The sequence below is a fragment of the Haliaeetus leucocephalus genome, unplaced genomic scaffold, assembly GCF_000737465.1.
Source record: "Haliaeetus leucocephalus isolate CR32 unplaced genomic scaffold, Haliaeetus_leucocephalus-4.0 Scaffold616, whole genome shotgun sequence".
NCBI lineage: Eukaryota > Metazoa > Chordata > Aves > Accipitriformes > Accipitridae > Haliaeetus > Haliaeetus leucocephalus.
In genome coordinates this window covers 2,916,080-2,939,034 of record NW_010973052.1, presented here as the reverse complement: position 1 = coordinate 2,939,034, position 22,955 = coordinate 2,916,080, and the positions used below count along the sequence as shown (strand labels likewise).

Here is a 22,955-nt window from a genome sequence, read left to right as displayed (position 1 = left end):
GGGAGCGGGTCCGCGGCGGGCTGCCCGTCCCCGGCGTGCCGGGAGAGCTGCCTCGGCCTTTAAACGCGACGAGCGTGGGTGAAACCCCGTCGTACACGCACGTGTGCTTCGTCAAAGCGAGAGAAAAGGAGAAAAACACCTGCGCCCCTTCAACCGGCCCCCTTCGTGTCCCCCGTGCCTGGGGAGCGCGCCTGGAGGCGAAGGGGGACAAGATGCCGTAACGCGGTTTGTGTGCAGAGATGATTTGGGGTCGTCTCTTTGAAGACGCCTCTTCCCAAGCCAGATGAGGCGGAGCTGGACAGTTGGTCGTGCGGTTGCGGGTCAGCTACGCCAGCACGGCAAGCCGTTGGTTCCCACTGGAGAGCTGGTAATGGATCTAGCCTCTGGTCGTTTCTATTCGTAGGACGAAAACGTTACCTCGAACTGAGGTTTAACTTCACTATATACCTGTATCCTTAGGCGCGCGTGTGTGAGCACCTGGCAGACTTGGAGGCAACGTGTAGGTGGTTGCACGCAAGGGACCAGAAATTCCTCCTTCACGTTCCTCTCAGGGTGCTGAGCGTAGAGAAGCAGCGGGACCCGTGTCTCTGCTGGGGACTGGTGACGTGAAGAAACGGTGGCTTGGCTGGCGTAAGCACGGCGGGCCGTGCTGAGCTGGGTGGATGGAGGCTGCCTGCTTCCACCAGATCGTCGCCAGAAACCGAAGTTTCCAGCTGGGTTTCTTGTTTGACCTTTCGGCTTGATGTCTGTGTCTCTCTGAAGTCGGGTGGCTTTTTTGGTTGGGGTATTTTTCGTGAGTAGCTGTGTCTTATGCATGCTTTGGAGGAGCAGAGATGGTGAAAAGGATGCAGCATGATCATGTGCAAGATGCATCTTGTGAGGATTGATGGGTTGGGGTCTCACTTGCTGCATGGTGAGCACCCAGCTTGGTGTTCTCTGTTGTGTGTCTCCTCCTGCTCTGCAGTGTGGTCCCGTATTTACACCTGCACCAGCAAGAGTGGTGACAGAGGAATTTGAGGACTCCTATATCCTTCCTGACTGGTATTTTTTCTAGCGTGCATAGAAAAGAATGTCAGAAAACTAGTTTTAGTCTTAAGTAGACGAATGTAGGCTGTTTAATTAATTTAGTTAGTAAAACAATACTTTTAGGAAAAAAGCTGCCCACTGAGACCTTTTTGTATGTGTTGAAAAAAAAGAAAAAAGCAAACTTTACACCGTCTGAACTTTGAAAATAGTTGCTTTTAAGCCATCTGGCACACTACAGCAGAAACTTAACAAAAAAATACTGTGTTGTGCCAACGTTTGTTTGGGTTTTTTCCCTGTTTGATATAATGGCATGACTAAGTTAACTTTTTAATGTCTGCTTTTAACTACAGATGTTATTTAAACTTGGAGAGCTCCTGACTCAGTCTGTATCAGGGAGGCACAGACAGCACTTAAGTTGGCCCCTGCATGATAGGGGCTGTTCTTCCTTTCCCACTTTCCCAGTAACGTAGTACTGAGAGATGACAGCAGGCTGTGCTGATCGAGATTCTCCCTCCAAAATGGCTATTTCGAGAGTTTTAATAACTGGCTACTTGGATGTTTTATGCTCAGTGAACTCAATACCTCATTATTCTGTTTTCTTCCCAGTCTCTGGATAATTTCCCCCCCCACCTTTTTTTTTTCTTCCCCGAGTGTGGTGACTACTGGCTGTCATTTAAAGCATTACCAAGCTTCAATTTATGTTTTTTTTCTGTTATTATTTTTTATTCTGTTCTGGGCACCCATATCAGAACTTGCAATACACCCACTCTAATTTAGTCCCTTTTCCCAGTGCCAAAGTGTTAATACCAAAGGTGTGCTGACTTGGTGCCTCCATGCTTTTTTTGCTGCAGTTATTGCCCAAGAGTTTTTCTGCATTTTTCTGCCTCTTTGGTTCTACAGTTTGTTTATAAATCATTGTTATTTTTATTGTCCAGGAGTCTAGCCAAATTCTGTATGATAATGAGAAAAATATAGAGCTTTTTTTCCTTTTTCTTACTGAAAACGTTTGGTATACCACTGAGATTAATAGCCTTCCGGAAAGCTTTCCACAGTGTGCCCTATTTCTATACTGCAACAGGGAAGTAACAATGGTATGGTGGGTCACTTGTGCCATCTGCACAAGTTACTTGGTTTGAAAAGTGTACCTCTGCCCCAAGTTGCTGATTCTTATTTCAAAACTTTCCATCTGAGGTTATGTCTCTTTGTGTTAAGCTATTGCCGCTCTGTTTTTAATGTTCCTTTTGCATGCTTGAGTAGGCAGGTGATAGGCAATGGTAGCAGCGATGGATTTTGGAAGGTAATGTCCTCAGACCTGTGAAGGTTAAATGTGCTCAGCGTTACATCATGCTGGTGCGCTTAGCCCCTGGTAGGACTGCTAAGCTGCTTCCTTGGCTATTATGAGGCTTTACTGTGGCTTAAGGAAGGGAAGACTATAGGGAGTACCCAGAATGAGGGGAGAGGATGTAGTTAGCAAATGTGGCGTAGCTGAGATAAAGATCAAATATATAGCGTTCCCTGATTTTCATATGGTTTGGAGTTTTTTTTATGTTTCAGGATTTTCCCGAGCATTGCAGCATGACGCTCCCCGTGAGAATTTCCAAGAGCAGAAACGGACATATAATTTTTAATGACTTGAGAGAAATCGAGAAGAGCAGAGAATTGGTGTGATATTTGAGTCTGAGATTTGTGATGGGAAATTCCTTGATACCATTTCATAAATGCTCTTAAATTTTTCATTCAGGTTATTTAGAAGTCGCTGTTTGTGAAATGGAATATAAACCAGTCTTTTGCTTAAACGTATAAGGAAAACCCTTGGTAGCAAGTGGCTATTTAGAATGAAGCAAAGAATGATTGCCTATACAATAGACAATATTTCAGCACAATTTTTTTGGTATTTATTTCAAGCAGATATCTGTACTATTACACTACCCAAATTAGCGCCTGTGGCCTGCATCCAGGTGAAATTTAGAAGACATGCAACTAGTCTAAAGCCTGTATTTGTTTTGCTTTGTGTAACTTGGTGTTCAAGTGTTTGGGTATGCTAGCTTTTTCTTTCAGGTAGTCTGCTGTTGGCGAGAAGAATGTTAATTGTGCCAGTAAAAACAAACAAAAAAACCTCCTGTAGTTTGGGGTTTTTTAATGTAGTTATTTTTAATTCACAGACAAGGTTTTACAGGTGAAACATAAAGACGTCTGGGAAGATTATGATGCTGGCAGCCCTACTTTGATTTCAAACCGATTGCCCTTTTCTTTTGACTGTTTCATGGGATACCTTTGATTTGAATCAGTAGCAGTATATTGATATTTGAATCAATTGTTGTTTGAGTTGCTGAGGTTTATGTTGCCGCTGTTATTCTGTTGCCCGCTGCATAAAGTACTGCGTTTTGCTCGGTTCATTTTTACTTCGTTATTTGGTCGTCTTATTCTGGGTTCATCAATTTAACATCCTGTAATGCTGATGGTATTTTTGCAGGAGTGAGGTTTAGGTCTTGATGTTAGCACCTAACAGGCTTTCATTTGGTTTTAAATTCACACGTTCTTGTTAGACCAGTATGGCTGCTGAGCATAAAACAGTGTGTATGCATGCATACAAAAACCTGTTCAAAATATTTTTATTAATGTATTCTTAATTGGGGATTAGTGTTTTAATTTGCTTTCTGTGTAGCAAGAGTTTTGTGCAAATGTAGTTATTCCAAGAAAAGCAATTATGTTGTGTAGGAAAATGTTATAAACACAAACTGCAAAGCATTCATAAAACTGTGCTTCGAAACACTGATACATTCAGAGTACTTAAGGTCCTAATTTTCCTGTCCACAATGAATCACTTAATTTATAAGAGGAAATTAGCTGTGTATGGGCTTTAAATAACTTAGAAATTTTCTAAATTTTTTTCCCCCTGTATTATTTTTCTTCCTCATAATGTGTTTTGGGCCATTGTCTAATTTGCTATGAGATACTTACATAAATACTTTCTGTATTTTAATTTAGGTCATGATATACTCCCAATAATTGGTATTTACAAAAGCTTAAAAAAACCCTGCCAAGATCAGCAATTGCTCAGTTGGCATATCGGTGAAGTAAACGCTCTGTGGAAAGCTGTAGGAGCATTGCATCTGCCTGTAGCCCACTTCTCTCTTAGGTTACCTTCAAATTTTGTTACTGAAATGTTTAGTAGTGGGTAGAGTTGAGAGAAATTACTGTTGCGCACTAAAAATAAGCGTTCATATTTTATTTAATTCATACACACAAATCAGAAAGCTTAGGCCAGGTAGCCAGTTTGAGTCAAAACCATAAACGCAGTATATTAAGAGCCATGGCCCTTTGTCATGGTTTAACCCCAGCCAGCAACTAAGCACCACGCAGCTGCTCACTCAGTCCCACCCCAGTGGGATGGGGAAGAGAACTGGGGGGAAAGTAAAACTCATGGGTTGAGTAATAATAATAAAAGAATTGGACTATACAAAAAAAGTGATGCACAATGCAATTGCTCACCACTCGGTGACCAATGCCCAGTTAGTTCCTGAGCAGTGATCCCTCCCCACCCAACTCCCCCCAGTTTCCATACTGGGCATGACGTCACATGGTATGGAATACCCCTTTTGGCCAGTTTGGGTCAGCTGTCCTGGCTGTGTCCCCTCCCAACTTCTTGTGCCCCTCCGGCTTTCTCACTGGCTGGGCATGAGAACCTGGAAAATCCTTGACTTGTTGCTAAGTAGAGTTTATACCAACTGAAAACATCAGTGTGTTATCACCATTCTCCTCATACTGAACCCAAAACACAGCACTATACCAGCTACTAGAAAGAAAATTAACTCTATCCCAGCTGAAACCAGGACACCCTTTTGCTTAGAAGAATCCTGTTAGAAAGCACATGGTTTAATGGTATCCTGACTGCATAGCGTGTTCACGGCTGGGTGGTCCCTTCTGGTCATTGCAACATCCAAAACACAGCAAACTTTTGGAAGGTTGATGTAGATTGCTGGGAAATTTGTGGTCTCTGTGGCCATGTTTTTGAGAACAGTCTCAAGCTGATCTAACAGCACGTTTCTGCTCAGAGGCAGAGGTACCTTCCTGGCTGTGATGTGCTGCTGCTTTTCTTCTGCTGATACCACTAATCAGGTGTAGCATAAAGTCATCTTGATGTGTCTGGTAGTGAGGTCCAATCTATTCATGGCACGATGGAAAATATGAATTGAAGCCAGTGGAAAAGAGAGGTTGGGACTATGCTGGGAGGGTGAGGTGAGGAGAGAGAGTGTCCCCTGCCCCATCTACCGTTAGTGAGCTACTACGTTAGATGAGTGGATGTAGAGCTGTGGTGCTGGGTTCCTTTATCAGGTTTGGCCACCTTGGTACAGTGTCTCGTGTGCAGTAAGTATAATCAGTAGTTAAGAAGGCAGCTATTTTCCAACTGGTTGTGTATTACCTTCTCACAAAAAGCAAGAGACAGTATAAGTAAGTAGAAAACAAAAGTGGAAATCAGAAACTAGTATGGAAAAGCCATTTTCTTTCTGATACTGTTTCTAGTGGAGGGGACTTGGATGTAAAAATGACACAGGCTAAGGCTGCAAGGAAGTACAGCTTTTGAGGTATTACAGTCTCCTGCAGCAATACTTCTACACATCATTTAATCGGATTCTACTTTTGTTTGTTGTGACAGAGAAACAAAAAAATGTGCTGAATAACAGCTTTGTTTTGTTTTCAGGATGATCTGCACAAAACTCATAACTCTGCGTCAGTCACAGATGGACTCTCTGCAACTTCATTTATAGAATATCCAAAGTACAAGCCATTTATTAATTCAGAATTGCTGCGCTCCCCACGGAAACCAGTAATTCCATATCCTGAAAGCAACAGCAGAGGTAATAGTTCTGTGAAGTTGTTTTCTTACCTGTTTCCAAACCATGTGGTGAAATACTGTATGTCCACATCTACAAAGGTTGCAGTCTTTTTATCCTTTTATCGCTTCCCAGTGACGTGCAGGTCACCTGTTTTGTAGGTCCTTTGCACTTCTCTTTCTGAAGAATACCTAATGAAAAAGGTCATCTTACAGCTGGAGAAGGATGCTCCTCTGCAGCAGTAGACAGCTGTAAAATTGGCCGAGTACTTTGTGAAATTGTCCTGACATGTTTTCTTTGTCCATTCTTCAGTCCTCCTCTCCCTCAATCTTTCCTCTCCTGAGTTCACGGCTGAGTTTGAAATAAGGAGACTTTAGTCCCCAGAATGGTTTGGAGCAAAGGAAGAGGTTTGGCCCTCTTGAAATGGGAAGGCTTGTCATGGACAAAGGGTGTGGTGAGAATATTTATCATATCAGTGAAGACTTGGAGGATACAGAGAAGAGTTCAGCATAATGCTGAATGCAGCTCACAACACCAAGAAGGGAGGTGATTTTACTCCCATTTATTCTTCCTTGTTTCTAGGTTATTCCTTCTCCCTCCTTTCCCACTGTGGTCCTGGTGTTCATCTCCAGGTAAACAGATTTGTCTTGCCTGATCTGATGTGAACAAAACCATTCTTGGTTAGTTTTCGGGTATTTGAGTGAATTGCCTTGTCCTGCAATGAGATGTACTCCAGAGCTGCCCTGGGGTAAGTACAGGAGGCAGCACGAGATGTTGGGAGGCTAGAGCAGGACTGATCCTTTGATGTGAGCTGTTTGGCTCAGGGTCATTGCAAAAATACTCCCTTTAAGATTGGAATTGCATGGAGGTTTAAAGGTATGGGAAAACTTGGTATTTTTTCCTTATAGGGAGAAAAGAGAGAAAGACTTAGGATGAATTCTAATCTTACTCTAACTAAAAAATCAGCTTGATAGCCTCAAGTCCCTGTTCCAATAACATAATTTATGTCTGAATTACTGGAGACTTCTACGTTAATGACCTAGTGAAATCTCAATTCTTGGAAGTGCTTTTTAAAATGCAATATATGCTCATATATGCTCATTGCCATCAGTTACGAGAGTGCTGTTGACACAAAACTAATGGAACCTGGTGACAGATAAAAAATTGAATCTGCAGGAAAGAGCTTCTTTATGAATTACTGATGCAGGCATATTTTTGTAGATTGTGTTGCATGTTGCAGTAGAGACAAACTTTTGACTTCCAAGTTTTCACTGGGCAACTTTTTTTGAGCAGGGAGTCTGCCAGCTCTGAAATAAGTACAGGTAAGTACAGATAGAGGGAGGCAATCCGATAAATTATATCCCTTTTTAAAAATTATGAAATGTCTTTATTTTCAAAAAATATTTAAGTAAATATGAATACATACTGAAATTTAAATCCAACAGACAGATGATCCAATATCTTACTCTTTTTGCATAGGTTTTAAAAATGCAAAAATGTTCTGGAGTGTGTATTTTAGTAAGGTTAAGGATATGGGAATTAACTTCAGATGGGAAGGTAGGTTTGATTGGTTTTGGGGGTCCTTACTGCTCCTCCCACCCCCTCATTTAAAAAAAAAAAACATATTGAAAAATCCTGAAGCTGAGTATAGTAAATTCGGCTTATTTTGGTTTGAATTTCTTTGCATTGTGTATGTGTGTGTCTCAGCATACATAGTTGGTTTTAACACTCTGGTAAGGATGACTGAATGATACTTGTCATTGTATTGGGTTTTACCTTTATTCGTTGCTTGAATTGCTTCATTGCTGTATTTTGTTAGTCATTATTGTAAATATACAGAGATTTCAATTTAGCTCTAAGGATAACAGTAACAAAGCGGTTTATAGTTTCAGCTATGCCCTTTTCAACTGAGTTCTGATAACAGCAACATAAATAAAGAGGGTACTGTTGGTGACTCTGATCCTGCAAACAGGGCCAAACTATCTATAATTTCTCCTTTACTGTGACTGCTGTCACCCACTTATTTACTTAACAGTTACCTTAAAGCACATAGTTTTTATTGATGTGATACTCTAATGTGCTATTCTGCATTTCAAGATTTGATGAATTTTTACTCTGGAGAACTCATTCTGATAATTATTTTTCCTTTTTTTTTGTAATCTGATGCTCAAACAAGTACGCAGTCCCAACTTTTCTGTGCTCGTGCATTCAGTAATAAAGGTGCATTCTTTCTCTAGAGTGGATTTAAGCACAAAGGAGTGAGTTAATGTGACCTCACAGATTAGTCTGCTATATGAGCTGTCTGTACAGATGTTCTTGTGTTTTACTTTAACAGGACTGTATAGGGGAAAGCTCTTATTGTTACGGTTCCCTTTGCAGAATTTAACAATACAGCTAAGAGACGTAATACATCAGATTACCAGCAGATGGTCTAATTGCAAGGTGATACGAGTTCTATTACAACTGCTTTTCTTTTTTGTGGTGATGAATATATAAAGGTTTTGTTGATTAATTGCTAAAGCAGGGAATGGAACAGAAAGAGGGAAAGTTGTTCAGCACAAAGGAGATGCATGTCTTGGGGAGGGGGAGGAAAGGAGCACAAGTGCAAAACCAGAAGAATCAAAAAAGAGCTGCCTCTTTGGGAAATAAATGTTTTTATAGCCTATCTAATAGCTAACCTTTATTCTGCTCTGTGACCATTCATAGGAACGTTGTGTTTGTGTATTTTTTGTGCTAGCATGCACTTGTAGAGGAATAATAATATAGAGAACTGCCACTGTTTTAACTATCTAGTTGTGACCTTTCATTTCCTTTTGATAACAAGTCAGAAGATGCACTGTTTGCACTTAATGTACAGAATACTTATGTGCTTTGTTCTGGGAAATGGATTCATCTTTCCCAAATATTTCAGATTAATATGTGCACCAAGGGCATCTATTTGTCTGAGGCTGGTTTTAGTATCAGTTATGGTTTAAAGGGAAGCAGGTCTTAATTCCTGGAAGGAGTCTTGGATGCTGGTAAGGAACACTCTGACTTCCTTACATAACATGCTTTTATAAAAACGTTTCAAGTTCAATGTTATCTTGAAGTGGTGATTGAATAGTATCTAACAAAAGGTACTTGTTCAATTACAGCAATATTTTCTGCTCTGAAGAATCTCCAGGAAAAAATTCATCGACTGGAGTTGGAACGACTTCAGGCGGAAGAGAATGTAAAACACCTCAGCAGGGAAACAGCAGACTACAAGAAAGTACTAAGTGAACAAATGCAACACAAAGAGCATGACAAGACTGAAGTGTCAAAGAAAAATCAAGGTTGTTTGCAAACTTTATATAGATACTACAGAACACTGATGTGGATGAAACTTGATTTTTATTAATGCATAAAACTGTTTTAATTTACTTTGTTCAGCGTCTTTTACTTTGCAATGTTACATGGAGTTATGAAGAAATCATGTTAAAAGCATACTTTGTTTTAGGGATTTGCATGCATACCAAAGTTCATTAAGCTTAATCTGTGAGTTTCTTTAGATGACCCTTTTCTTGTTTGTTTTGGAACTGTCCTGAAAACTTAAATCCCAGGAACAAACAGTGCATGATTTTACTTTTCTGCCTTCTGTTATCTTTAGAACTGGCTTCTCAGCTGGCAGCTGCTGAGTCTCGGTGCAGCCTTTTAGAAAAACAGCTGGACTACATGAGAAAAATGATCCAGCATGCAGAAAATGAGAAGTCACATCTCTTGGAGAAACAGGTGTGTTCTCAAGATTATCTCAGGGTTAAATTATAAAAATCGTGACCTATGTCATGATTTTCTGTAGTTACTGTCATTTTAATAGTTTTAAGCATGGAAGTCTATTTCAGGCCTTGGCATACTTAATTGTGGATAATTTCCCCACTTAAATTTCCCAGCCTTTTCAGGACCCTGGTATTTTCTGCCTTTGTGCACCTGTCTCTAAGGCAATATCAGACTCTGGTATTAATAAGAATTGTTTGCTTCTGCATGATTGGCTTACTGCAGTAGCTTATCCTTATCCCTCAGTGTTATACCCATGTGCTCCTCCCTTTTGTGTTTACACTCTTCAGATCTTTGGGGATTTTCTTTACTAGTACTGCTTTTGCTAAACTGGTGCTGAAATACTGATTCTGTAGAAATAATAGTAAAATTTCTGTTTCCTGCCATCAGTGACTGAGAGACTTGCCTTTCATCTAAAATGAGCTTGAATTTTGTTTTATAGGAGTATGGATCACCTAGAGCTCTCTGCTCATTGGTTTCTGTGGCTGTCCTATTTCAGTCTATTAAATAGTTACTAAATTTAAAAAAAAAAAGTAAGAAAGCTATCTCTAACAGCTGAGTAATGAGGGGTTTTTACTACGTTGAGTTTGGAGGGAGGAGAGACTCTGCAGCATTCTCTCTCATCTGAATCTGGTTGAGTGTGAAGTTCCCAACATTGATGGATCAGTGGTGCAGTTGCTCCCTAATCGTAGCACCATCTAAAATGGCACAGAGGAAGTAGTAGCTCCTTTGGACTGTTTATGGGCCTCCTTTGTGCTGCAAACACAAGGGTTATTATAGATGGTCTTGTTCTATTGTGCTTATAATTGTTTTGCTTTTCACTTTTCAAGGGTTCGTTGGAGAGAGATCGGCTGCTTGATCAATCACATGTTCAGTCTAAATTGGAAAAGCTGGATATGCTGGAAAAAGAGTACAGCAGACTTACTATGATGCAGTCCATAGCAGAGGTCTGTCATTTGTACTGGATGCTGTATCAGATTTATCTTGTTTATTGTAATCAGCACTTAATGGCTATATTTCAATAATAGAGCTGAGCAAAACTTTGTGCTGTAGAGAAAGACAGCAACTAAAAATCTTTTTAAAGCTGAAGTGTTGTAAAAACTTGGAAGTTATTGCTGGAAGTCTACATAGCCAGGCAGGCCTTAGGTCACTACACACTACAAGAGTTGGAGTTTTGTTAAGCCTTAACGGTATCTGTTGGTGTTCCTCTTTTGTGCTTAGCTGGTGCATAGGCGTGTAGGATTGCGGGCATTCCTAAGCTCTCAACTTCTGAGTTGCCTTGCATGCTACTGAATGCTAGCAGTTATATTCTGTTATGACCCAAATTTGACTTCACTTGTGTGGGTTTGGTGTGTTTTTTCTTTTAGCCACTTAAGCTCCTCCTTAAAAAATGCAATTATTATTATTATTTTGCTTGCAGAATTCTGGAGCCTGACACTACTAGCCCTCTAGCACTGGCTGGCTGTCAGTGGGTTTGAACCAATCTGCCTCTTCAGGATTAATTTTGAATTGGTAGCTTTTAAAAGTTCACCATGACTGTGTTTGATCATATTCATTCTGTGTACCAACTGTGGTGTTGGCTTCTGAAATCTGGTCTGCATTCTACCTCTTTCTGCTGCTGCAGATAGACCACAAGACTCCCAAGCATGGGAACTACAGAGTGCTGAACGAGGGAGAGGGTTCCACCTGTGAAGTTCCTCCATCCAAAAGGAGCAGATAGTACATGATTAGGTTGTGGTATTGAGGACAGCTCTGGACTGTCTCAAAATTGTAGGCTTGCCACCCTGCACACCAGCCCTTACCAGGTGCTGAAGTAGATGGTGTTTTTCCAGGAGTACATAGGGAGATGTTTGATAGTAAATCTTTAGTTAGTTGGTCTGCTGCAGGGCCTTTAGACACTACAGCTACTCGTGGGAGTCCCTGACCCAAGGCAGCTGTAACAAGCTGTTCAAGATCTTGAGCCCCCATTTTGGTAAGCTGCATTTATGGAGTAAAAGTGCCTGCATTTTTTACCTGGGCCAAACTCTTGCAAAGGGAGATGAGTGTCTGCCAGGCCTTGTTCACTGTAAGTAGCAGTAAGTTCCTCCCGGGTCTCCGGGGTTGAAATAACTGGTTCAGCAACAGGAGTCCCTTTCTCAAGGGCTTTTACCATGTTTTTGACTGGTAGCAGCTGGAGTTTAGTGCAGCTGCGTTGTTTGTCTTTTTGTGCCTGGCTAGTGAACGTAATTTCAGCATAACAGGTTGGGGTTTTTGGTTTTTTTTCTCCTTGATCAAACTAGATGTCTTTATCTTTAGGAATTAGTAGCTGTTGCAATTAAATCTATTTTAGTGGAATTGGGTATTAAATTCACACAATTTTGAATCAATTCTAGGAACTGAGAGAAATCTGGATTTAGCTCTGACTAAAGGTCACTTTCCTTGTGATCATTTTGGTCTCATGAGCCATTTTCTGATCAACAGGTCTATCTGCCTCTGGGCTTGCAAGGTGTGTTTCTATGTAAGCATCCACGTACTAAGTGTTACCTTATAATCCTGAAAGGGTGACTGCACACTTTGCTCAAAACAATTGCATCTGTTGCCTCTTCAATCTCTGCTTTAGCTGTGGCAAGACCACATTTGCAAGTTTAATTTGAAGCAAGAAATAGATAAGCCAGACTATTTCTATACATGGTGTGCTGAAATGGATGGTGAGATGACTACTTATGAGCAAGCAATGATTTAACTGCCTCTGATTTCAGACACTCTGCACAAGTTGCTCTCAGTAAGACCTACATACATTTAATCTCCGCAGAGCCACTACCTGGTCCTTATAAGTATTACCTTCAGGCAATTTGCCAATGTTAATATTAGTTGTAAAAAGGAAATGCTGAAACTCTCATGCATGGGAAGTACTTGTAATTGGAGTGCTTGCCTCAAAAGCATTTTCTGGTGTACGCTTATGGCAACTGTAGTCCCACAGTGCAGTCCCTGGATAACTGACTGAGAGGGTTTGAACGTGTCTATGTCTGAGGACGGAGTTAGGCGATGGGGTTGTACCCTAAAAGTGCAGTTTGGGCTATGGTCTTGTGTGTGCCAGATAGCCAGAATTTGAATGCATGTGTAGATGACATGTGTTGAAGAACTGTAGTTGGTAGTAATCGATGTTTTCATGATGCTAACAATAAGACTTAATAAAACCCCATTCATTCTGTGAAAACCAGAAGTAATGAATCCTCACATCCTGTTGTGGCTGTAGACTACCTACACCTTTAGTTTTTCTTTTATCCTCTAATTGCCAGGTGGTGAGAAGCAACACCTGCCTTGTTCCAGCTGGGTATATGCTGACTGCTCAGCTGTCAAGCAGGTGCTAATTTGCAAGGTAGTGAAGCACAGAGATAAAACCTGTCTTCACATTGGAGACAGAGAGTTTCACTCTCTGGTGAAACTAATTTGGATGTTTATCCCAGCAGCCAATTTTTAGGAAATTTAGGTGTTCTGTATGTTTGAGGTCTCATACCTTTCTGTCTTCTTTGGTTAAAATTGTTTGACATTTATTTCAGTGACAACCAGAAGGACGAGTGAGGTGATTGCATGAAACTTGATTTCCCTTAGAAAATGAGCAAAAATAGATATTACAGTATTTGTGTTTTTTCACTCAAATCTTTTTCAGCAGGTACTGGTGACTGAGCAGAGTATTTTAGGCAGCCCAGCACTGACTCTTTCTGTACCGTGCTACCTCATGTGATGGGCAGCGTGGCTGGGGAGTGTCTGTGTTCACTGTTAGCCAGCCCTTTGGACTTGCTCCCTCTTGCTGATGGACCAGTAATCTGTGTCTGCCTGAGCCTTGGAAGATGGATTGTGTAATACGTTTTGCTATAAGCGAGAAAAAAAAAAATTCAGAAAGTTAACTTGGATAGATAACTTCCAACAGGGTCTGAAGACACAGTAAGATACACTCTTGCTGTGCAGTTTGAGCTGCACACTGCAGCTAAAACAGCTGGCTGAGTGAATGCTCAGTTCATTTCAGTACAGAAGCATTGGCCCAGCTTCATGTCAGTATTCAGTTCAAGCAGAAGATTTGCTTTAGTATTTCCATATTAAAAATTCTGTCATACCTAATAGGTTAAACAAAGATCTTTGTGCGACTTACCACTGAAATCAAGAATTGTGCCACGTGCTGTAAAGGGCAGAAGATGATTTTGTTACCTGGAATATCTGATCTGAATGAAGAAAATAAAATTAGTCAAAATGGTTCTTTTATTCAACAGAAAAAGTTGGTTCCTTTATATAGTGCCTTTGTCCTCAGGGTTTATCTGGGGTTTTGCCTTTTAACACCTTTGTATAACAGCTGGTTACTTGAATCTTGCAGTTAATGCTTAAGTAAAGCAGAGCTGAAATTTTTACTACCTCAGCATAGTGAGTTTATAAACAAACAGAAGTGTACAAATATAGCTGTTACTTTGAATTGCATGCTTTTCTGACTAGTTTGATTAGTGGCTTTGTGAATGATAGTCTTTGGGGGAAGAGAAGGGAAGCTGTTTTGTGTCATGGGGCTCTGAATCATTTTTTCACTCTGCTGTATAAAATCAGAAAGTTATTTGATAACTTTCACATTGGGAGTTTAAGTAAGTGTATCCTGCTTAAACAAGGTTTTCCTCTTGTTGGAGGATTTACAAAGAAATGTGTGCCTTTCCCCTTAACTCTTTTCTTTGAAAAGGGCTTTCAAAAGAGTTCTTACATGCTTTCAACCATGAAAAGATGAAATCACTTCAGTTTTGCTTAAAGATATCTCAGAGTCATCATATAAACTTTCCTCCCTCTTTATTAAGAAGGTGGCTAGATCATCAAAAATTCTTCTCTTCTAAGAGTTTTAAGTTACAGATAATAGCAAAAATACCTTTAGTGATCTAAATAAAGCAAGTCTTCTCTCAGCTTGTAATGATACATGATACACCTTTGTTAGCCCTTTTGTAGTACAGAATTTTTCAGGATAATGTACACAAAGCAACCTACTTCCTAGGGGTTTTTTACAAAGAGAAGGACAGCCTTGCGTATTGTTCTCCCTGTAGGCTGCAACTTAAATTCAGATACCAATTGCAGAAGTAAAAATAGAAAAATCAATTAAGTTTTAAGCATAACCACTTGACTGCTGTATTTATACCCATACAGACAAAATGTCAGCAATAATTCTAATGCTGAAATCTTCACTTAGCTTTAAGTTGTAAGTTGAACTGATACACTTTTGCTCAAGCTTTTAGTATTGTAGACTTCAGGAAGGAAAGAATTGTTTCATTAGTAATGCTATTATTTTTATTCAACTTTAACTAGAAAAAAATGAAAGAGCTGGAACAGAAGCTTCAGGAGGAAGAACATGCAAGGAAGCTTGTTCAGGAAAAAGCAGCTGAGGTAACTAACAGGAAATTTCTTTTGTACTGGTATGCACTGTAATTAGCTCCCCTTTCCATCAACTTTTCAGCTAAACTTGCTGATAGTGCTTCCCATATACAGAATAATGAAAACCTTGGTTTAATTTTTTTTTTTTTTTTTTCCCCCTCTGCTGTCTGAGGTGCCAAATGTTCTGCAGTTCTGAGCTTTTTGGAAACCTTTTTCAAACAGCACCTGTGCACTGAAACTTGGTTTCTTCAATGAAGGAAGCTCATTGGAAAAGAGGAGTAGAAATTCAAACTAATTCGTAGTTGAGGATGTATGAGGATCTCTGCTTTAAATAGATCAAGGTCCACAAGCGTGCTCCCTTGTTCATAATTGTAACTAGAAATATTGTAGGAGGCAGCAAAAAAGAGGCAACATACTGTCAGTTATGAGCCCGTAATGACACTGGTCTTCTCCTAACCTTGAAATGTTGGGTTCATTAAATATTCATTGTATGCTGAAGAAATATGTAGGTAATGTGTGTTGTGGTTTAACCCCACCCAGCTACTAAGCACCACGCAGCTGTTCACTCACTTTCCCCCCCACCCAATGGGATGGGGGAGACAATCAGGAAAAAAAAAAAAAAGTAAAACTCATGGGTTGAGATAAGAACAGTTTAATAGAACGGAAAAGAAGAAACTAACAATTATAATAATAACAATAATAAAATTACAATAATCATAATAAAAGGATTGGAATATACAAGTGATGCACAATGTAATTGCTTGCCACCTGCCGACCGATGCCCGGTTAGTTCCCAAGCAGCAATCTCCCCCCCGGCCAACTCCCCCCAGTTTCTATACTGGGCGTGACGTCACATGGTATGGAATACCCCTTTGGCCAGTTTGGGTCAGCTGCCCTGGCTGTGTCCCCTCCCAACTTCTTGTGCCCCTCCAGCCTTCTTGCTGGCTGGGTGTGAGAAGCTGAAAAATCCTTGACTTAGTCTAAACACTACTTAGCAACAACTGAAAACATCTCCTCATACTGAACCCAAAACATAACACCATACCAGCTACTAGAAAGAAAATTAACTCTATCCCAGCTGAAACCAGGACATGTATTAGGCTCTAGCATTAACCTTTGCCATGAGTTTGGCAGGGGAGGGGGGAGGTTGTCTCAAATTAATCATGAATAATTGTTCTGTGAATGCTTCTAGTTGGGACTGGTTAGGTGATGATTTCTAAAGCCATGCCATGGCTTCTCTTGGAAGAAATAGCGAAGCATATCGAGCTCACTGACAGTGAGAATTATAACCTTAACTCTTCCAATAGATGGGTTGGGTTTTGGGTTTTTGGTTTTGGTGGGTTTTTTTACTGTCAATAGAACAGAAGGAATAGCTGTCTGTTAACTATATGCCACAGGATCAACTGAGCAGGGTTGGATGGCTCAACTTCCCTAATATTTTGTCAAGTGTTAAACACAGCTGATGTTTTGGCACTTGCCTGCATGGGAGTAATGCAGTAAGACTAATTCTCTAACTTACTAGGATTAGTGATGAGTAGTGCTACCAGAGGAAGTATTCTTATTCAATGTTTACATTTACTTTGGACTGCAAAAGCATCCTAAAAACTTGCAGCCCTTGCTTTCAGAGAGCCTTTATCTTGAAAATTCTTGATTTGCAATTCTCAGCTTACTCTTTCTCTGATTATCTATTAATATAATTCCAGTAACTCCCCTTATTCCCTCAATTAAAGCTTCAGACAGGCCTGGAAACCAACAGATTACTGATTCAAGCAGCATCACCATTGCTTCCTCCAAAAGCAAGAAAACCCAGGAAAAAAACTAAGCAGCCAGAGAAGGTAATTTGGGGGGGAAGAGAAGGGCAATTACTGAGGAGTTAAATAAGGGTGTGTGCATGCAATCAGAAAGTAGGTTGCCTCTTTTAGCACAAAGCAAAGGGAAAATGGGTTTGCTGTAGTGTCATCTTTGATAAACATCTCTCTTTTCTTTCTTTCCAGAAATGCTCTCTTACAAGCCATCTCACTACGCAGCCCCATTACAGACTGTGTCTGGGTGATGTACCCTTTGTAGCTGGGAAGGTGAGCTGCTTAATTCCAAAGCTTAATGCTCAGTAGCTGCAGCTCCTTAAGTGGCTTTGGCTTGGTGCACTCCTGACACCCAGTGGTCAGATCATTTAATTTTCTTTGACTCTTTTCTTCCAGTTTGTCTTCAAAAAGCTTGTTGAATATCAATAACTTGCTGAACTGGCAGTTTCAAAAAGGGGTCCTCTTTATGCTGCCTGTTAAGCTGTTCTTGTTAGTGCATATTCATTCAAACAAAAAATACATTCTTCACAGCAAATAAAAAATGTTATTGTTTTTAAATGTTCTCCATTGTTATCAAGTAGGTTGTTGACAATGCCATTTGAAAGTAGTCTTTTGCTTTTCCTTCCAGTCTACCAGTCCCAGTCATTCAGTTGGTGCCAACGTGCAACATGTGCTACACCTGATGAAACAACACACGAAAGCTTTGTGTAACAGTCGTGTGGTAAATGATACTCCACTAGCAAAACCTGTCACTACTGGTCATCCTGCCAGCAAAAGCAGAAGGTCGTCTCTGCCAAAGGACTCTTCTTCATCCCAGGAAGAGCTCTCAGAAGTGTTGCTGACTTTACAAGATGAATTTGGACAGATGAGTTTGTGAGTTTGGCATATTCTCCATTGCAGATTATGAATGTAGATGCTTTATGGTTTTGCCTTTTGCTTTAAAGTTGGAAGGTTTTGCCTGAGAAAGGGGTTAGTTTTAGGAAGTCTCTAGCATATAATCTCTTTGCTCTACTGGCTGCGGAGGCTGTCATTTCTTCTTGCAGTTAAAGAGATTCTGATAAACAGTCTGGTCTCCATACCTGTGTTTATATGCAGCAATATTGAATTTGTGGGGGGTGGGGGAGAAGTGTGGTAACAGCCTCTGACACAGTAGTCAAATACTTCATTAAAGGACAGCTTTACTAGTCATTTTGCTTGTCCTGGTTAACAGAACATGAATTGTTACCCTACTGCATAACTGCAGTAGGTACAGATACACAAATTAGTAACTGAATGAGTGCTGAGATCATGCCCTCAAGGGGTTATTTGGTCATTTTGAATGTGTGATTTGAAGTTTGAAGCTACTTACGTTACTGAGACTTAATGTTGCAGCAGCCTGCCACCAGGATGTGCTACTGTAATAATGCTGCTAACCAGCAAAACTGTTCTTACTGTTTGGTTATGGCATGTTGAACATGCGTGGCTGCTGATGCTATGGTTTCTTAGAAGTGTTATTTCTGAACGGGGTGTACAAGCACTGGAAGCCAAGGGAGTCTGATGCAAGCTTTGTTCTGTCTGAATTCCATGGTAGTGATCACCAGCAGCTGTCAAAGCTTGTCCAGGAAGCCCCAACCATTGCAGTGAGGGAAGATCTGGAGAGGGAACTTGAGGCACTGGTGGGAAAGATGGAAGCAAAGGCAGACCAGATCAGCAAAGTCCGGAGGCATCGGTTGCAGGTGAGTTACTTTTGATTATGTTCATGGTTCTGTAGAGTTGCTGTCTTGAGGTTTGGGGCTTTTTTTGTTATATCCTAATCTAGCAGCAATTAAATAAAGCAGAAATAACTACTGTGGAGCAGTAGTGCCTAGCTCTAGCTTTGATGTCCCAAAGTTAGCCTGCATACCTCCATCTTCCTATCCCCGTATTTCTGCAGAAGTATCCTCTCTGTCTTGCCATGTCACCCTTGTGCCCACTCTTCATCCTGTCCTGGGCAGTGCTTTCACATCTGTTCTTGCATTGCATTTTACACTCCTCTCATTCCCTGAATCTTTTAACTGTTCTCCTTTGCTTGGAGTAAATGACGTATTTATGTTTTGATTTGCATTTTATAAAACCTGAGATACCCGTTTCAGTTTAAAACAACTTTCAAAATGTTTTGAATAGTGTAGCCTGTTCATTCAAAGCTATAAACCCTATTGATTCCCTATTTTCTCTAATCTTCATTCATTTTAGTGAATTGCTTCCAAAGAGCTTACCCTTATGTGTTTAATCTGGTTCAGTTAATACGAAACAAGATTCACCCTCATCTGACGTAACTTTTACACAAAATATGTACTGAGAGCACTGCTGCTGACGTCCAAAATGGACATGTGAAATGTTTTCACCTAGAAGCATTACTCACCTTTGATCTCTTATGATCTTAGAGGAACTGTTGCAGAGAAACAGATGTGTAGTAGTTCCTAGTAGTAATGATTCTACACATACAGAGGCTTCTGACTAGCTATTGGCAAAAGTTTTAGGAGTCAGGATTTAGGAAAATTGCTGCATGCTATAAACTAGGAAGGAGGGAGCACCACTACCTGAAGAGAGGGGAACTACAGAAGCCGCCTATTTTGCGGTTTGAGAGTATGAGTGCGCCTGCACCTTAGACTCTCCAGTTCCCCATTCAGGCTTACGCCAGCTCAGTCTTTGTTGCTGAGTCTTACAAGCTGTGATTTACAGTGCTGCGTGTGGATACCAGCTCTTCACCTCAGCAGAGTTTTGGTATTCTTTTTAAAGCTATATCTCTGACAGTGACTAGCTATTAAAATCACTAGTATGTACGTAGAAAAATTTGTTTTCTGTTTTTGGTGGGGGTTTTTTTGTTTTGTTTTTTTGGTTGGTTTTTTTTTAGTCACTGGATGGTAACAGTGACAAATCAGCTTTTTATCATATATAACTTTTTCTATTACATTCATAATGGAGCTGTTCCCCCATAATGAACTTGTCAGTTTTTAAAGAGATAACTTAGTAGTTCAGACTATAAGCTGAACACAGTTTGAAAGATGTGAATACAGCAATGCTGTGTAAGGAAAAAAAAATATTTATTATTCAGGGTGTCTTGGAAGCATCCATTTGCTTAGCTGGGTGAGATAAGTGGTGGGATTTCAGCTGTCTGGAAGAATTGCCCAACATAAACTGAAACAAGGTCACGGCTTAATGTTTTCTTTGGGCTTCTCTTTCAGCTAGAGAGACTTAAGAGAGAATGCAAGTCCAAAAAGACTTCTGCTAAACAAATAAAAGACAGCAGGTTCCCTGTTAGTGAGGTGAAAGTAACAACTACAGTAACCACAAAAGGGAAGAATGCTGGTCCCATCAAAGTGAAGCCTGGAGAGAAGAGTCGGAAAAATCTTCAGTTGTTGAGAGACATGCAGACCATACAGACTTCACTACAGAAAGATGATATCAGCTGGGACTACTGACTGTTCTGCAGGGGATGTTCTTGAACCATCCTGGTCAAACTTTCTCACATTCTGGATATAAAGCAGCTGCCTTTCTTGCTACGTGAAAGAGACTACTGTATGCTAAGTGCACTTTTGAAATACGGGCCCTTAATTCTTCATCCCTGGGCTTGACTGTATATATTTTGGTCTAGCTTAAAACACATTCAATTTTTAAGGTACCCAGCCACTGAATCTAACCATAGGTCTCCACCCGTTCCTTTCGTGTTATGGTTCAAGCAGTCCCTCCATTTTCTTTCACCACACCAAGCACTGCACATTTATGCGGGTTGGTGTATGTGAAATGCCAGTGCGATTTCACGCTATTGTTGAACTGTGCATTGGGAAGCTTCTCAAGATGCATCTTGTTTGAAAACGATGCTGTGACCTGATGTCCTAAGGGCTTTTGTCAGTTCTGTTCTGCGTGCAGCTGTAATTACTCAGACTCTGAGAGTGTCTAAGGGAGAACAGGTAAACCCATTTAAAGGTGTTCTATGTAGCTCTCCTCAAAAAGCTTTCCTAGTTCTTGTTCTGCTACATTGCATTAGTCAGCATTAATGGCAGTGGATGTTTGAGTACTCACAAAAGGAGCAAAATTAACTTTTCCGAATTATTTTGCTTAATGATTGACTGAATTCTTTTCAAGTCTGAAGAATGAAATTTTTCTACAGAAATCCACTTTACGAAGAAGCTATAGGATAGGGGATAATATCCTGTCTCCTAGTTCACAGCTTTGGGTGGTAAAGGAGTGAGATAAACCATGAGTGTTTTAAACTGCAAGTGCCTCAATCATGCCATTCAGTCCTGGCATCTTGCTTTTAACTTGAAATACGTGCTTTGATGAGCTATCTACTTTAGTAGTGGTGCAGTTCATTTTGCACTCTGACTTGCACAGCTGAGTAAATGTTATTTATTATGTTAATAATGTAAAGAATTTCCTATTAATGGAATGTATAGGAGACCCAGATTATCTGTTTATACAGTTGAAAAATAATAAAGCCAGCTTGCCTGTTGAATTGTGGGAAAGCTGCACGTCCTCTAAATTAGCTCCATGTTTGTTGCTGCAGCACTGTGCCCCATCCCTTGTGCTTTTTGTGGTGACATGACATCTCCCTGGCCAGGGCGATTGAATATGAGCCGCCAGCAGGGTACAGGTAAGGTGAGAGTCAGTTGGCCACCCTTGCCTGTAGCTGAACAGGCAGGGAACTCCATAGGGTCTACACAGGAAGAAGGGATTTGAATTTTAATTATCTGTAGGGGATCCACCCTCCTTGCATCTGAGGCGCAGAAGGTTTTAGCTGTGAGGGGCAAGTCAGAAGCTACTAACCAGGCCTGGAGCCATCCCCCTTATCTTCATTTATGTTAGTGACATAGGTTCCAGGTCGCTGGAGTAACCACCTGGAGAGCATTTCGTCCTGGAGGTTCTGAAAAATCAGTAGCTGAAACTGCACTTGGTGATTTTGCTTGGGAAGGACCTCTGGGGATCAGCTTGCTCAAAGATGAGTCAATTTCAGCATTACCTCGGGCTGTCCTCATGCAGCTCCTTACTGATGGGAGGGCTTAGGAGTATTTTAGGCTCCATATGTGCTGTATACAGTGAATGAGGTGCCCAAGTTGGAATTAAGCCTACTAGGGGTGAGAGCATCAACGAGCAGGCATTGAGCTGATCCCAAATCATCCCAGTGAATTTGGGCTTAACATGAGTTAGTTACATATAAAAATGTTGGTCCTCCTTCTACACAGATGATGTTACTGTGCTAATGCACTGTAAAGTGCAGAAATTGTTTGATTATTTTTTTTTATTGTGAAAGTACTTTTGTAATATTGAGCAGCTAAGCACTGTATCTGTATTAATACTGGTCTGTATAGGATAAGAGAAACTTGTCCAAAGATAAATTTTCTTTTCCCATCATTCTAAATTTCAGAGTTTGAACCTTAGCAGCTTGTAAGTCCACCTGCAGAAGAATGAGAGAGATTTGGTTTTGAAACACTAAATTTTCAGTGCTATTTTATTAACATTTGCACATGCTATGAGTCCTCTGGAGAACCACATAGTTGAAAATAAGCACACAGGAACTTTACCCATTTATCAATTTTTTATTAGCGTTAAGGAAACCAAACAGCCTTCATCAAGAAACAAAATATACACACAGAGTCAATTTGCTAATATAGAATAATGCTATGAACCATCTTATATAGTGATTGTACGTAAGAGCAGATCTGCCCTTTAACCTTAAAGCAAATCCAAGTCCTTCAGAAGGTATTTTGTGTGGATTCTTCACACTATTGAACTGTAACATCTCAGGCCACCCTGTAACAAGTGCAGCAATGCTATACAGCCTGTTCCTCATTCTGTCAGAAGGTGGCTGTGGATTTCTCTGTAAATACTGAGACGCTGACTGCAGTAGAGCAGGCAGAAATGGAGACTGCAGGGGGAAATTACAGTTACTGCCTCGGAAGGAATGTGGCTTTTGAAAGGCAATTTCTGATGTGTAAATCAGTCCACTCTTATACTCTCTCAGAAAATACTTCTCTATCGTGGAAGAGAGGCTGAGTGAAGCAGCATGCTGATGGGTGTATGAAACAGGTGACCACAGTCTGGGATCCTATCATAAAAGAGCAACACAAGAACCCAGACCAAGCAGTGCCCCTCTTCCTTAGCATGGAGA

At 40.6% G+C, this 22,955-nt stretch overlaps 1 protein-coding gene across 1 annotated transcript; it reads left to right on the top strand.

Annotated features, from left to right (window-relative positions):
* The first annotated feature begins 283 nt into the window (after positions 1-283).
* On the top strand, positions 284-22,846 carry CEP57 (centrosomal protein 57kDa). The gene is made up of 12 exons (XM_010578261.1): positions 284-367; positions 5,729-5,885; positions 8,996-9,175; positions 9,490-9,611; positions 10,484-10,600; positions 14,961-15,038; positions 16,757-16,861; positions 17,021-17,101; positions 17,457-17,701; positions 18,399-18,543; positions 20,032-21,440; positions 22,809-22,846. The coding sequence occupies exons 1-11, from the start codon at positions 284-286 to the stop codon at positions 20,266-20,268; spliced, it is 1,551 nt and encodes a 516-aa protein (XP_010576563.1). The 3' UTR covers positions 20,269-21,440; positions 22,809-22,846.
* The last annotated feature ends 109 nt before the right edge of the window (positions 22,847-22,955 follow it).